General features: G+C 41.4%; 1 protein-coding gene across 2 annotated transcripts; it reads left to right on the top strand.

Annotated features, from left to right (window-relative positions):
• Positions 1-2,249: 2,249 nt before the first annotated feature.
• TUBGCP4 (tubulin gamma complex component 4) lies at positions 2,250-15,789 on the top strand. Of its 2 annotated transcripts, XM_059858885.1 has the most exons (18): positions 2,250-2,380; positions 2,507-2,635; positions 3,199-3,321; positions 3,707-3,760; positions 4,213-4,269; positions 4,816-4,895; positions 5,522-5,723; positions 7,638-7,803; positions 8,823-8,947; positions 9,628-9,678; positions 10,047-10,152; positions 10,475-10,582; positions 10,808-10,946; positions 11,430-11,607; positions 12,824-12,958; positions 13,989-14,105; positions 14,535-14,674; positions 14,974-15,789. In XM_059858885.1, the coding sequence occupies exons 1-18, from the start codon at positions 2,303-2,305 to the stop codon at positions 14,984-14,986; spliced, it is 2,001 nt and encodes a 666-aa protein (XP_059714868.1). In that variant the 5' UTR covers positions 2,250-2,302; the 3' UTR covers positions 14,987-15,789. The 2 variants fall into 2 exon arrangements, with proteins under 2 accessions (XP_059714868.1, XP_059714869.1); XM_059858886.1 differs by lacking the exon at positions 13,989-14,105.
• The last annotated feature ends 105 nt before the right edge of the window (positions 15,790-15,894 follow it).

Here is a 15,894-nt window from a genome sequence, read left to right as displayed (position 1 = left end):
CAATGGACTGAAAATCATAAAAAGTCCCATTTCAACAAAATAAAAGATATTTGTATTCTGAAGGTGATCCAACACTGGAACAAGTTACCTAGAGAAGTTGTGGAGTCTCTGCCCTTGGAGATAGTTCAAACCTAACTAGGCATAGTCCTGGACAAACCCGCTCAAGTTCACCTGGTATTGAGGAAACAAGATGGGACTAGAGACTTCTAGAGGTCACTTCCAAACTCAATGATTCCGTAAGCCCATCAAAAAGTACATTTACTTACTATATAAACTTAGGAAACAAGCAATAGGACAAGACACAGTCTAAAGCTGTGCCAGAGCGGGTTTAGGTTGGACATTATGAAGAATTTCTTCGCAGGAAGCGTGATTAGAGATTGGAATGGGCTGCCAAGGAACATGGTAGAGACATCATCCCTGGAAGTGTTAGAGGAAAGATTGGACATGGCACTTAGTGCCTTGGTCTAGTTGACAAGGTGGTGTTCAATCCTTGGTTGGACTCAACAGTCTTAGAGGACCTAATTGATTAAAGGAAGACATAATTCAGTGGTTAGAGAAATAACTACATTGGGGAATACCAGACATAAATTACAAAACAAAAGGTTTTATAATACCGTTAAGGTTCTATTTATTAACATTTGCATTACTTCACATGTGGCCACTTGGAAGTCATGCAATGAGAAGACATTTAAAATAACGTTTATAGGTAGACTGCAGAATACAGAATTCATTTTGTGCCACAATCCTCCCTCAAAAACATCTTATTCTGATAAGAAAAATAAAACACAATTACTACATATCATCAAAGAACCTTTCTGAACCTCTTCAAGGTCATATTCAATGGTACCTATAACAGCTCCCCAGATTTAAGATTTCTGGTGTTTGTTATTGACTCTGCAAAATGTTTTTATTAGGAGTTGTGTATTTATGTGTCTAATTTATTGTCTTTCCTGTTCCTTGTACTTTTTTCCCCTTAATATTGAATGAGCACTAGTCAGATGGCCCTGTAAATATTATAGATACCTATTTTTCCCTCATTTCAAAATTTGAGCAACCAATTCTGTAAAAAAAATCTTTTATGTTTTTCACCTTAATGACTAATCACTAGGCTTCCCAGAGAAAATGAGCACCAAAATCTTTTAAATAAACTATTGTTATCTGTTCTTTTGCAGGTGTTTCCAGACCAAATGTATACTGTGATATTTATGTCAAGGATGCATAACAAATGTCTAGCCCAACTCCTCAGTCTTTATTATGATGCTAGGCTAGAAGATTTATCAACAGAATGATGATTGTTTTATTATACTCATACATGATAAACAATAATGTTGGGGCTCCAAATTTACACATAAAGCTGTATAGCTACAGATAGTACATGCCCATATTCTTCCTACATTTCAGACCTTATTGTGGCAAGCTGAACCAAATACAAATTAGATGACCCTTAAGACTAAACAATCATTTCTTCTAAATGATGTGTAAAAATGCACATAGAGAAAAACACTGTCAAAAATGGGGGGGGGGGGGGGAATGAAAAAGAGGCTGCTAAAACCCACTTTATTAAATAACTTCATAGTTTTCAAACTAGACAGTTTTGATTAAAAGAGTACCCGGAATACGACAGGAAGTGAAGCACAGCAATACATAATAAAGATTGAAAGGTAAAACTGTCACTGATAAAACACAGACAGATAACCTGCGAAACCGATAAAGAAACCTAGTGAGGCACACCGAAACCAAGTCCTCATGGAAGGCTGCGCATTTTCTGTTGTCCTGGACTGGGACCTCTCGAACAGGCACTTGCCACCACAGCCACTCACGTTATTGCACCGTCCTCCTGCCGCGAGCCAAAGCCAACGTGCCTCTGGAGCGATCAGGCCGTGAGCGGGGCCACGGCACCCCTCACGCCACGACACCCCTCCCCGCGGCACCCCTTCCCGCGGCACCCCTCCCCGGGTCACCCCTCACGCCACGACACCCCTCCCCGCGGCACCCCCCCTCGCGGCACCCCTCACGCCACGACACCCCTCCCCGCGGCACCCCTTCCCGCGGCACCCCTCCCCGGGTCACCCCTCACGCCACGACACCCCTCCCCGCGGCACCCCTCACGCCACGACACCTCTCCCCGCGGCACCCCCCCTCGCGGCACCCCCCCTCGCGGCACCCCTCACGCCGCGCTCCGCCGTGCCGCCCCCCGCCGCTGCAGCCCTACCGACCCCCCCGCCTCCTCTGCGCCCCCCGCCCGCCGTTCCCAGCGGCCCCCGCGTTGCTCCCGGCAGCCCGCGCGGCCCCGCGCGGCAGGATGATCCACGAGCTGCTGCTGGCCCTCAGCGGGTACCCAGGGGCGGCCTTCACCTGGAGCAAGCGCGGCGGCCTCCAGGTGTGGCACGGCCCTGGGCAAAGCCCATCCCCGGCAAAGCCTACCCCGGCCCCCGCCCCGCCTGGTCCCTGCCCCCCACCCTGCGCGGCCCGTCCGTCCGTCCGTCACGGCTGTTTCCCCTTCCAGGTGTCTCAGGAGCTGCCGTTTCTGCACCCCAGCGAGACCAGCGTCTTGAACCGGCTCTGCCGCCTCGGCACCGACTACATTCGCTTCGCCGAATTCGTGGAGCAGTACACGGGACACGTACAGCAGCAGGTAGGGCCGCCGGGCCGAGGTATTTCCCCGGGAGAGCGTGGCAGGTGCCAGTAAGGCCAAGCTGCCCAGGATACAGGAGTGGCCCGTGGCCCATACCCGCGCTCGCGCCGAGCAGAGCTGCAGACAGCTCTCTGCCATGCTTATAAGGGAGGGTAGAGAGCAATGAAGAATGAATCAAATGTAAAATCTTATTCTTGGGGAAGTCTTGTAATAATTTCTGACCACAGCAGACTGGCCAGGGTTTGTCAGTTGAGCGGGATGCTCATGACTATCTCCTTATGATTTCTGAAGACCCTTGAGATCCAAGAGGCACACCTAAGTGGAAAGCACTGGTACCAGTTGCTCCCAGCACTTTCATAGGTCCACAAAAGAGCTAAATATAAGTCTTCTCAAGTAACTCTTATTGTGACAAGGTTGTTTTGTTTTTCTGATCACTTTGTGGTGAGCTAAGGTGCATTTCAGCATGTTCTGAGCACTGACTACTGCTATGATACTGCACAGATACTATGTTACTCTTCAGACTTGCAGAGGATGCTGATGCAGATTTTATTGTTTGGTTTCAGGATCACCATCCATCTCAGCAAAACCAGAGTGGATTGCATGGCATTTATTTGAGAGCCTTCTGCACAGGTCTTGATTCAGTGCTGCAGCCTTATCGACAGGCACTACTTGACTTAGAACAAGAGGTAAAGGAGAGAGATACAGAAGAGGCTGTAGTGCAGCTGACAGATTGTGAAAACTTGTCATTTCTGCAATTAATATATGAGTAGTAGTTTCTAAGATGAAACAAGGTATTTTCCTTTCCACATTAGGGATGCCTTGCAAATTATTCCTGTGAGATGCCATTGTAAATTACGTTTCATCCTATTAAGTGTTGTCCCCTCTTCCTTGAGTTCAGTAAGGGCTGCATCTTTGTCAGAGCCCAGTGCTGTCCCAGACTGTTGTGGCTTCTGTTTTCAGTTTTAGAGGTTTTGATTAATCTCTGCTAGACTAGTAGCTGTCATACCTTGGGTAGCATCACCATCCTGTGGTTGTGATAATTAATCTTCATTAATTGCTTTATCTTTATAGTTTCTGGCTGACCCACATCTTTCCATCTCACATGTTAATTACTCCTTGGACCAGGTATGTCAAGTTATTAAGGAGGTAGTGTTCTTTGCTTGCTCTTATCCCTCTTTGAGTCTAATAAGAAAGTGGGTGGGATAAATGAAGCTTATTCCATCATGTCATGCCATTTCTATCTAATGCCTCTACATCTGTAGTCCCTTAATCGTGCTCAGAGGATCAGCTGCACTTCAACACAAAACTAAGGTCCTCCACCTTGACCCTCACACATTCCTCACTGACTGTGTTTAGCCTGAACTACTGCTGGCATATAGTAACTTTGTGCATCTTGGTCCAGTGAAGGGAAGACATCCTGGAGATTTGCATGTCACGTTTCTCATTTGTGAGGAAACACAGATAATAGTTATATTAAATTATTGTGTTCAGCTGCTTCCCACAGTAACTCAAGTACAGTTTTTTTCTCTCTTCTTTACATAACAACCTAAATCAATATTTCACTTCTTGTTCTGCAGTTTCAGTTACTCTTCCCCTCTGTGATGGTCATGGTGGAACAGATCAAAACTCAGAAGGTACAGTAAAATTGCAGCTAGTCTCTCTTAACAGATTTTCTCTTTAACTGATAAAGTAATTTCTGCCCCCATCCCAGATTTCTAATACTAGAAAATAATGTAGTAATGGGTGCCCTATTACTTGTTCTACTGTAAGTATTGAGGCTATTTTACAAATTCATTTACACTGTATTTGAATTTTCCCTTATCCCATAGTCTTTGATGTCTTGAATTTTATAGGACAGGATGCTAGTGGTTGGAATTTTTCTTATCTGAATCTGTTTTTTTCTGGCTGTTGCCTGAAATAAAAAAGGCAGAGGCTAATGTTTTAAGAATCCAGAGATGCTTACATTTTTTTAAAGGAAAGTATTGAGAGAAACTTGAGCATGGAGCCACACATAGAAGGCCTTTTTAATCACTACATGCAGCATGTTACACCTTTCTTTCTGTAAGACTTGTTCAGTTTGTGAAGGCATTTTTTTGTAGCTGAAAGTGTAATGTTTAAATGTATAAAAAGGTCAATACATATCTAAATAACAGACCTAGTCTAACCTTTTCTTTCTGCAGATTCATGGGTGCCAGATATTGGAGACAGTCCACAAACATAGCTGTGGGGGGTTGCCTCCTGTTCGCAGTGCTCTTGAGAAGTATGTAGATCCAGTAACTATTACTTTATTCTTCTGGAGTTAGTGTCAAACTAACTGTTTCTTACTTGTTGAAACAGTACATGCAAAACAGCCTTGCATGGTATAAAAGTAGGAGTAGCATGCAGGGAAAAACTGTCACCATCCTCATCATTTATCTAAAGCAGGCTTGTGGTGAGAATTAAGGCTTTCTCCATGCTTTAGGTTAAGGGCTTAGAAAACTTCAGACCCAGGTTTTTCTTCTTTGTTTTGCCTATCACATCTTTGATCCTTCAAAATGATAAATGTGACTGTATGAGTGCTGTGATGTTTGTATGTCCTTGTGGAGAAAGTCAAACTACTTAAAATGTCCTTTTGAGTAGAAACAGCAACCATTGCAGACTTATACCTCTGGTATACTAGCAGATTTCCATAGAGAAGCCACATGTTCAGAGGATATGTTAGCTTAGTTTTGCACCTTCTAGTTTTGTCCACCTTTCTTTGTTTAAAAAAAAAAAAAGATACACCACGTTAGGCATTTAGTACTTGCCACACTGCCTGGCTGACCAACTGGACTTTCTGGAACAGCATACAATGAGGTTTTGATTATTGTGTGCAAAGGCCTGACTGACTGTTTCACTTGACCTCAGGATTCTGGCTGTGTGTCATGGAGTCATGTATAAGCAGCTCTCTGCCTGGATGCTGCATGGATTGCTACTAGACCAACATGAAGAGTTCTTTATCAAACAAGGTCCCTCTTCTGGAAATGTCCCTAGCCAACCTGAAGAAGATGACGATGACTTAGGAATTGGGGGGCTTACAGGAAAACAGCTACGAGAACTGCAGGACCTGGTAAGATCTACGAGTCATAACTTGGCATCTTTGGTTCTTAGAGAACTAAAGAAGATGCATATTGTACTCTACTTTGGTGCAAACTATGCTAGACTAGACATATACTGAAACCTTCTAGGATGGTAAATTGAAATAATATTGTAATAGGTTGCTGCTAGGCCTATGGGACAGAACCTATTGTTTGGCACAGCTGGATAACCCCATGGCAGAAAGCCCTGTGGATGAAATCTTTGTAGATGCTGATGTCAAGTAATGGGAACTGCTGCATGCCCACTGCTCTTGACTGACTGGTTCCTCATTCCTTATGGTCAACACTGTGATCTGTTTAGCATAGGCATTGGTGGTAGTGTGAGCAGTTGCAAGGAATAGGCTGTGGGGAGCTTGGCTGTTGATTTGATTTGCACACTTTCTATGGGCAGCTGGGTCAGGTGCCTTTCTCGCACAACCATTAGTTGTGCAAATGTTACGTAACAGGTTAATGCTACTGACATTGCTGGTAGAAAATGTGTTATGTGAGAGTCAAAGAACTGCTAAGCAAGGGAGCAACCTGCCAGCAAACTGGTGAAATGTGGTAACGCTTCCTGTCGATGCTATACCATTCAAGTGCCCTTTTGCAAAGCACCTTTCTCAATGGAGCAGTCTTCCACGCTGAGCATTTGAATAGTGTCTAAATAGAGAATACTGTGGAGCAAGTTCAACTCTAAATTTATCCTCTAGTTAATGGTGAGAAAATATTTCATGGGCATTTATGGAGTTAGTGTGGTGCATGCAGCTTTGCTATGACTACACAGAAACTCTGTGTTGCATACTAATTGAGTGCCCTGTGCCAACAGTCTCTGATTAAAACGGACCACACCCATAGAAAAACAGGGAAAACGCTTAAAAGGCAGTTAGTGGAAAAATCTGTTATTTCACTCTGTTGGATAAAGAAAGTGAAAATTGTTGAGTATTCTAGGTCCATGGTGGAAATTGTAGACTAAGCAACTTCTTTCTTCAGTATTATCAACTAACAGTGTTGGCAGTTCTTCAGTCGAAGAGTAAAATAAAAACTCTTGAGTTTTAGTGGAATAGATTGATAAAATACTTGGGTATTGCCTCATCTAAAAGTGTCGCTAGAATCTTAAGAATTGCCAACCTGTCAACATCAGTATACAAATTTTTACTGAATTCTCCTATTGAAATGAAGAATTTGTAGATGGCAAACATTCTCAAAACTGTGGGTGATTTTTACTGAATTATGGACTGAAACTAATTCTCCAGTAACAAGAAAGCCAGATGAGATTGTTAATATTGCTTTCCTGAAGGAAGATCTTGCCTCCATACCTGGAGTTCCTTATTAACATTCAGAAAAAAATGAATAACTTACTGTATTGTTCTAAAACAGCTTTCACGGGAACTGAGAAAATTGCCTTATCTTTGCTAGCAAGCCTTTGTATCTTTATCCTAATTGCTCACTAATGGAGGTGTTTATATTTGGCCTGTATCACAAGTGTTCTAACAGTGTTGAAACATAGGAATGGGTGTAGGGGAGGATTATTTTTGGTAATGCTAGTTAACATTTTTATGTCAGCAAAAGACTGATGTAATGCATTTGCAATAACATTCCTTTTTGTTATGTAACATAACCCTTTAATACAGTCAATTTGTTGCTGTTCCACAAAGTTTTAGCATTTTTTCCCCACTTCTGCTGCACTCTGATGGAAGCAATATCTCCAGGGAGATCTGATAGCTTACCAGAAGTATGATGAAGATTACTGGCTTACTTAAATGATACAAATCAGTTCTGCTACCTTTCTGCTTACTTCCAGTGCTCTTAAATGCCCCCTCACACACACAGCCCTTTATACACCTTTTCTATCTGGTTTTCTGACACTGTTTTTGCACTTGATTTCTTTTCCCTGGTGTCTCTGGCAGCGCTTGATTGAGGAGGAGAACATGTTAGCTCCATCTCTAAAGCAGTTTTCTTTGAGAGTAGAAATGCTGCCTTCATACATTCCTGTACGGGTTGCTGAGAAGATCCTCTTTGTGGGAGAATCTGTTCAGATGTTTGAGAATCAGAATGTTAACCTGACCAGAAAAGGTAAGGAACATCTTTCTTGCAACCTTTGCTCAGTTATGAGTGACTGACACGTAGTTTCCAAAATGCCACATTAACAAATTCCTCAACAGTCACTGACTATTGGCCGTTATTCTTCAGACTATATGGATAGTTGTGCCAGGACAGAGCAGTAGTCCCAGTGTTCTGTTTCTGATTGATTCCAAGGGAGAGGTGTAAGAACAGGTTGAGTAGATAACGCTTTCCAAACATAGTCTCCAAGTTTCCAGCAGCAAGACGCCATGTGATTTGCTCTGAATAAAGCAATTGAAAAGGCCTTGTTTTCTTTTCAGTTTGCATCCCTCTCCCTAAAGGCAGCAAATAGACACATCTTGCTCTGAGTGTATATGTTACAGAATGGTGTCATGGGATTAACTTGCATCCACAAACATGAGAGATTCACTTGCAAGGTGGTTCCAAAGTTGCTATGAAAGACAAATTATATGGAGCCTTAAAAGATGGCAAGGGAGAGAAATTTCTAGCTGATGGTTCACTTTGAGACCTTGAAAAGTTTACATTGAGGGTGATTTGGGAAATATATTCCTACGCCAATGGGGGAGGACTGCTGTGGTGGCTCTACCTTGAGCATGCCTATGCAAAAGTACTTAAATTACTTGAGTCACATTACAGAGAACAAAGGACCAATTCAGGTGGACTGTTTTCTTGCAGTAGCAGAAGCAAGGGGAAAAAAAAATTGGTTTTCTGGTTCAGTTGGTTAAAAACCCACAAAGTTCCCAAGTTCAGGCAGTAAGATAGATTTGAAAGGGGCAGGGGTATGGGGAGACCCAAACCAGCTGGATAATGTTGCAGAAAAGTTTGTGGGTTTGAAGATCTAGCTCAGTCCTCAAAAAAGAGCTTTTAGCGGCAACCATTTATGTAGAAAATATTTGGGGGTTTTACTGATAGCACAGCACTGCCGAGGCAGTGTTGTTCCTCTGTTTTGTCTGCACATCTCCAAATGACATCCCTTTTTATTCTCTGAAATTCTTCTCATGGCTGCACAGGCTCCATCCTAAAAAACCAGGAGGACACTTTCGCAGCAGAGCTACATCGACTCAAGCAGCAACCACTTTTTAGTTTGGTGGACTTTGAATCAGTGGTTGACTGGATACGGAGCACTGTTGCTGAGGTGAGCATCCTAGGAAGGGTAACTACTATGCAGGCTGAGAAGCTTTTAAGTTTTGTGAAGGACTTGGAAGAAGAGGGCTTATCAGGGCCAGTGATTGAACAAACATGTCAATGGTGCAGCTGTTCTAACTGGTCTCAGAGCTTTGTGTAAACCAAACTTCTAGTGACAAAAGGACATTAACAAACACTATGCTCTTTCATGAGGGAAAGAAGGGAATTTTGGGGTTTTTTTTTAATTTCACTTGAAATTATTTCAGAACTTTTAATTTGTTTTCAGCATAATAGATGGCATCTTCCTGTGCACATGCTTTGGCAATTTTTAATCTTTTTTTTCACTTGGGGCAGGGAGGAGAACCTAAGAAAATGGGGAGGTTAGAGAATCAAGAACAAAGCTGGGGTAGAACTGGTTTCATAGGAATTTGCATTTTTTTGTCACAGGTCTTCAGGTTTCTTAGGCAGAGTTTTTTGCCAATATATATCAAGAATTTTAACTGGTAGCATGGGCTGCTACACAGGACTCTTGACTGTGTTCTCTTGTACTTTATATAGCATTTTGTATAGGTGCTCTTTTTGTATGCATCACAAGTATTTTAAGATAGCAGCTACTCTTCTGTCTGAATGGCCGAGATAATCCTGAGGGGAGGTTTCTATTGTTTCATTTGATTTTTGTTTCTTCACCAGCATCTTTGGAAACTGATGGTGGAGGAATCAGATCTACTAGGACAACTGAAGGTAATGCAACTGCTAGTTTATTTTTGCTAAAGCAGCTCTTTCTTCCCTTCTTTCTTTCTGTTAAATACTTTACTGCCTTACACTCTGGGCTTTCTTCATTTAAGTAAAGCTGTTTTCACTTTCCAGTCTCAAGATTGAGCATATGCTGATAGAACTTGGCCAAAGACAGAGTTAGAGGGGTATGTGTACTTTACATCTTGAAGCAAACGCAGCATAGACTTTTTGGTCAGTGAATGAAATTCAGAGCTCTCCAGGTGTGTTTAGAAACAGCACTTATTCAAATGATAAAAATGGGTGCTGTCAGCTAGGATGCTTAAAATTTCTGCTCAGTTTTTGGTATGTTAAGTACAACAAATTTATCTCCACAGATTATAAAAGACTTTTACCTTTTGGGAAGAGGTGAGCTGTTTCAGGCTTTCATTGACACCGCACAGCACATGTTAAAGACACCACCTACAGCTGTAACTGAACATGGTGAGTGTTGCTTATTTGCTTACCAAACTGGCCTCATTGTAGTATAGCAGGGAAGTGGTAAGCCATGTCCAGTATGGAGGAGTTTTATCTTAACTCTCTAGTTTTGAAACTACAGCACTTGTGAATTAGAATGTCTCAGAGAGTGAGTGAAAACAATCTCTCTGAAACCTTGTGATGGCAGGTATTTGAAATTGGAATTAAAAGAAAAGAGTGTCAATAGTGCATCAATTTTGTCTTTTAGGACCAAGAGTAAATAATTAATGGGTGCAAAATTAGTATTAGCTGCATCATCTTGTGCTAATACATGTTCTCTTGTTGTCAGACGTCAACATTGCATTTCAGCAGTCTGCTCATAAGGTACTGTTAGATGATGACAACCTTCTTCCTCTTCTTCACTTAACCATTGAGTATCATGGAAAGGAACATAAAGGTATCTATTTGCATCTTTAGAAGTAAATTAAGAGGGGAGATGGTGACCTTATTTTTAAATCAATTACTTACCCTTCTCTCAAGTTAAAGAAATACTCATTTTGTTCCCTTTACTGCCCTATATGATGGCCTAGACTACTTTGGCTCTTCTTAATTCTGTTCTTTCCCTTTTCCTTCTTGCACTGACTGAGAAGATAACATAATTCAGCACCTTACTTGTTTTTAGATAATTCTCAGACTCGTGAAGGGCCTTCCCGGGAATTATCTCCACGTGAAGCCCCCACATCCGGATGGGCAGCTCTGGGCCTTTCTTACAAAGTTCAATGGCCACTGCACATTCTTTTTACTCCTGCTGTTCTCGAGAAGTAAGTACTAGGTATGATCTTTCTATATTCATCTCTATGTTCCCTGATGTGAGGCATTCACTAGTGTGTTGGGGGATTTAATTCTCTGTGGAGAGAAAGGTAGCGCTATTGCTCCCTGAACCTTAAAATGGTTCATTCCACTTACTCATATTGAAAGTACTTGTAATGACAGTAAGACCTGCAAGATGCTGACAGAGCTGCACCAATTTACAAACAGCACTACTTTAACAGTGTTTTCATTGACAGCTCCCCTCCTTACACTGAAACTAACTTCATTTTTTTAGGTCAGTAATCAATACAAGCAGAAATCTTACTCTGCAAGATGTGCCATGGGGCATATGGGCCATGACCTGACTGGCCCTATTGGCAGTCACCTCCTGTTTCTTTTTCCAGTCTTGCATTGTTACATTCTCCAGTAACTCCAGTACTCCAGTAAGAGAGGAAGATTTTAGTCTTAAACAACTTTGTACTTTTTGATTGTAGGTACAACGTTGTGTTTAAATACCTGCTGAGTGTGCGACGAGTCCAGGCTGAGCTACAGCACTGCTGGGCTCTCCAGATGCAACGTAAACACCTGAAATCTAATAGAACAGATGCCATCAAGTGGCGTCTGAGGGATCACATGGCTTTCCTTGTGGACAATCTTCAGTATTATCTGCAGGTCAGTATTACAGAGAAAGATAAACTGTCAGTTAATCAGAAATAGGCAGAAATATATGGAGGGAGCACTGAATACCCGTGTCAGGTTTCTGATTCCTTGTACCTTAAGGAAATCAGGATTTCCTTCACAAGTCTAGAGCTTCCTCCAAGTTCCCAGACTACTGCTACAATTACAAAGTTTTTGGACTTGTGAATCAGTGTAATGGAGTTCTTTAGTAGCTCTCTAATGCTACTAAATGTTTGTGAGAAACCACTCATCTCTGAAGGACCATCATTAAGATAGCATCCTGGTTCCTTCTGTGGCCTCTTTAAGTAAACTCTTCTTTGAGTTAAGTTTTGGGCTTTTTTGATTGGTTGGTTTGGTTTTTAGAGAATTGAGAGGGAGCCTGGATTTCTAAATTCTCCACAGTGATCTGGCTGAGCTCTTGCTCTGCAGCCTTTGACCTAAGATTCCAAATAGTATCTCCCAGTATAAAATTCAGAAATTACTACAATTAAATACCTTTGTCTACATGGTAGCTATATAGCTTTCCATAGTTAAAGAAAAAGATCATTTCCCTTTCTACTTAGATATTACTTAGGCATCAAAAATTGTTGCATACCCCCACATTATGTACTACTCTTGTACATAATTCATTCATCAGCCAGAGAGAAGGGGATCCTCAGCCTCTAACCTAAGGGTAGCAATAAGGAAAGTAAGTTTCTTATTCCAAACTTCTGGCAAGTTTCTTATTCCAAACTTCATACCCCCACATTATGTACTACTCTTGTACATAATTCATTCATCAGCCAGAGAGAAGGGGATCCTCAGCCTCTAACCTAAGGGTAGCAATAAGGAAAGTAAGTTTCTTATTCCAAACTTCTGGCAAGTTTCTTATTCCAAACTTCATACCCCCACATTATGTACTACTCTTGTACATAATTCATTCATCAGCCAGAGAGAAGGGGATCCTCAGCCTCTAACCTAAGGGTAGCAATAAGGAAAGTAAGTTTCTTATTCCAAACTTCTGGCAAGTTTCTTATTCCAAACTTCATACCCCCACATTATGTACTACTCTTGTACATAATTCATTTATCAGCCAGAGAGAAGGGGATCCTCAGCCTCTAACCTAAGGGTAGCAATAAGGAAAGTAAGTTTCTTATTCCAAACTTCTGGCTGGTCTGAAGCACTCCCAGTTCCTCAAACCACTAATGAGGTATCTTCACATACTCATCAGGTCGATGTACTGGAGTCTCAGTTCTCACAGCTTCTGCAGCAGATAAATGCCACAAGAGATTTTGAGAGTATACGACTGGCTCATGATCATTTCCTAAGTAACTTGTTGGCTCAGTCTTTCATCCTTCTAAAACCTGTAAGTAAGTCTTGTTTTCACCTTTTTCTACCAATTATCCAAGTGCCCTAAGAAACACACCTTTTTGAACAGGTATGACAAATCGCATCTTTTAAATCAGATCAGTGATAATCTCCTGCAGACTGCAGACTACAATTCTAGGAGTTAGACAGGTATAAACTATAACTGATAATTGAATTAAGATCTTCTAATTTACAGTTGGTGAGTGTGAACGCTGTATTCCTGGCAATTCTAAGTCAAGCTTATTTCAGTGTTCAGTTAACCTTAATAATTTGTATTTTATCACTATGTTTTTATCACAGGCTATATTATTAAAGAAGAATTAATAAGCATAGTGCTGGGAACTGTATTCCTTGAGGGATTCATACTGATACGCGTTAGACTAGGAAAAATTCCCTTTTCTACTTAAGAGAAAAAAATAGTTGAGAATATCCTGAGTGGACTTATGGTCTTTTTAATTTCATTAAACAACAAAAAAAAAAAGTTAGAAGTATTTTTATAAACAGCCTCACAAAAACATTTGCAAAGAAGGTTAGTTTCAATGAAACATGTCTCTGTGCTCATCTATGAGGTTATTATAGAATAAAGGTGTCAGAATAGTAATTACCCAGTCAGATAACTGATACAATGGAAATTCCTAGTTTAGCCAACAGTGAAACCAAAGCCTTGAACCACAGGTCTTATTGGTCTTTATCCTGCCTGCTTAATGCCAAAGCTGCAGTGATGACCTGCTGGTTGGATAGAGAAGCCCGTGTGCAACTCCTGTGCTATCTGGATGGTTCATGCCAATTGCTGTTTTCCCAGAAAAGTCAGCAAAAGGTTGTGGGAGAGGCAGAGTGGAGATACAGCATAAAATTTAAATCCTTTTTCCACAGAAAACATTTTAAAAAATGCTGCATCAGTATCTTCCTCCCTGACTAAAAATTATACTATCAGCAACATGTTTGTTATGAATGCTACAACTTTTCTGCTTTCTCTCTGTGTACAAACTCTGTTTCAACTATTAATTTGTACTTTTTATTCTGTGTAGGTTTTCCACTGCTTAAATGAAATTCTGGATCTTTGTCATAGCTTTTGTTCTCTGGTCAGTCAGAATCTGGGTCCCTTAGATGAACGGGGAGCTGCACAACTCAGTATTTTGGTGAAGGTGAATCTATGTTTCTGTGGATCTGTTCTCCTCACATGCAAACATTTGCCTAAGCAGTTATCTTGGCTTTAAAAGCTCTAGAACAAGTGTGAGTGTAAGTCAAGACGTTCTATGTAAGTGCTTGTAATTATTTTACCTAATCAACTTTTCCTGAGTTGGAAATTCTGTGTGCACAGAGAGGCGGAACAGGGGCAGATAATGGAATAGAAAGGAGGCAGAGGTTGGTACCTCTACCCCTACTTTTGTATAACTAATATCTAGGAGTTCTTGTGGCTCACACCTTACCTTACCCTGGACCACAAGCATCACATCTCTTGTGATTCTCTTTTCTTCAGGCTGTTAAAGGACTGGGTAGGCAGAAACAGAGATGAGATGCTTGTTTTCCTTCTCTTCTGAGAAGGCCCAGAACTGACATCTTTAAATTTGTAGGGATTCAGTCGTCAGTCATCACTTCTCTTCAAGATTCTCTCTAGTGTTCGCAATCATCAGATAAACTCTGACTTAGCTCAACTGCTGCTACGCTTGGATTATAACAAATACTACACCCAGGCTGGAGGAACCTTGGGCAGGTAGGAATATCTTGAGGGTTGCTTGTAGCATTATCCTGAGGTACTTGAAGTACAAAGCTATTTTTTATTGATGGCTTCTGATTATTTTGACTTACACTAAGTGTTAATAAATACTATGACAGAAAAGTAACAAATCAGCATACGGTAATTTATGGGTTTCATATGCTTTCCTCCCATTGAGTTTCTTTTGGCAGAAAGTTGAACAAGCTGCTAGCTCATATTGGCCAGAAAATGCTGGTGTGGGTTGGCAAAGGGAATTACTTTCAACATGTAGCTAATACTGTACCTTTCTCTTGCAGTTTTGGAGTTTAAGTAGTAAAGGCCTTTGCTTCAGACTGTGACTAGTGATGCATCAAGCACTGGAGACTGGTGCTCTTGGACAGTTGGAGAGTTTGCACTCAAATTTTTCTTTGTAGCTGGCTTTTGCCTGATGAAATGGTGTTTCACAGGGAATTGGCAGGAATTGCCTCTTACATGAGGCTGCCCAGCAATTACAGAAAGCTATTCCATTTCTTCTGAACTCATTAAAATATGCTTTCTGCAGCCCTGCATATACTTATAAGTGCTTCCAGGGAGGCAATCTCAACCTCTTCAGAAAGTGAAAAACCAGAATTAGATGTCTGGACTCTTCAGCTGGACTGTGTTCCACTTCAGGATTGAGTATGGAGGAATTAATCCTGTTCTTGGCTACAAATGAAGTTTTGGCTGTATTCAGAAGTTCCACTTGTGTAGTAAGCTGATTTACAGTAAACGATGTCTGCTAATCAAACACCACCAGGTAAATGAAGCAGTAGCAATTTTCAATTGAGATGAAGGGGGAGGGAAGAAGAAATAGATTTTTTTAAGTCTCTTCTCATGCAGTGTGCATAGGTCATGGAGACACTGGATGTTAGATGCTTTCTCTATACAATTTAATAGTTTATGTGCTAAAATGACACTTGCCAAAACAGGAGCTTTGCCCTTTTTGAGTAGAAAGCGCCCTCTGCTGGCAGGAAAATGGTAAGGAGATGCTTACCTGGGCTGTTCAGCTGTGCTGTTCTCATTCCAGACTATGTAGAAATGCTACTAATGACTACCCTACTGAACCCAAATAAAAATATCGTGTTGTGCAATTATATGGAGTATTGCCAATGTCTGCACTCCAGTGCACAGGGAATAGCATGACATGGCTTCGTCTGTCACTGAAGAGCGGGATCTGGCAGGAACTTTTGCCCGTTACT

Source organism: Haemorhous mexicanus, chromosome 13 (genome assembly GCF_027477595.1).
Source record: "Haemorhous mexicanus isolate bHaeMex1 chromosome 13, bHaeMex1.pri, whole genome shotgun sequence".
Lineage (NCBI taxonomy): Eukaryota > Metazoa > Chordata > Aves > Passeriformes > Fringillidae > Haemorhous > Haemorhous mexicanus.
Note: the sequence above shows the minus strand (reverse complement) of the source record. Positions and strands in the feature narration are given on the sequence as shown.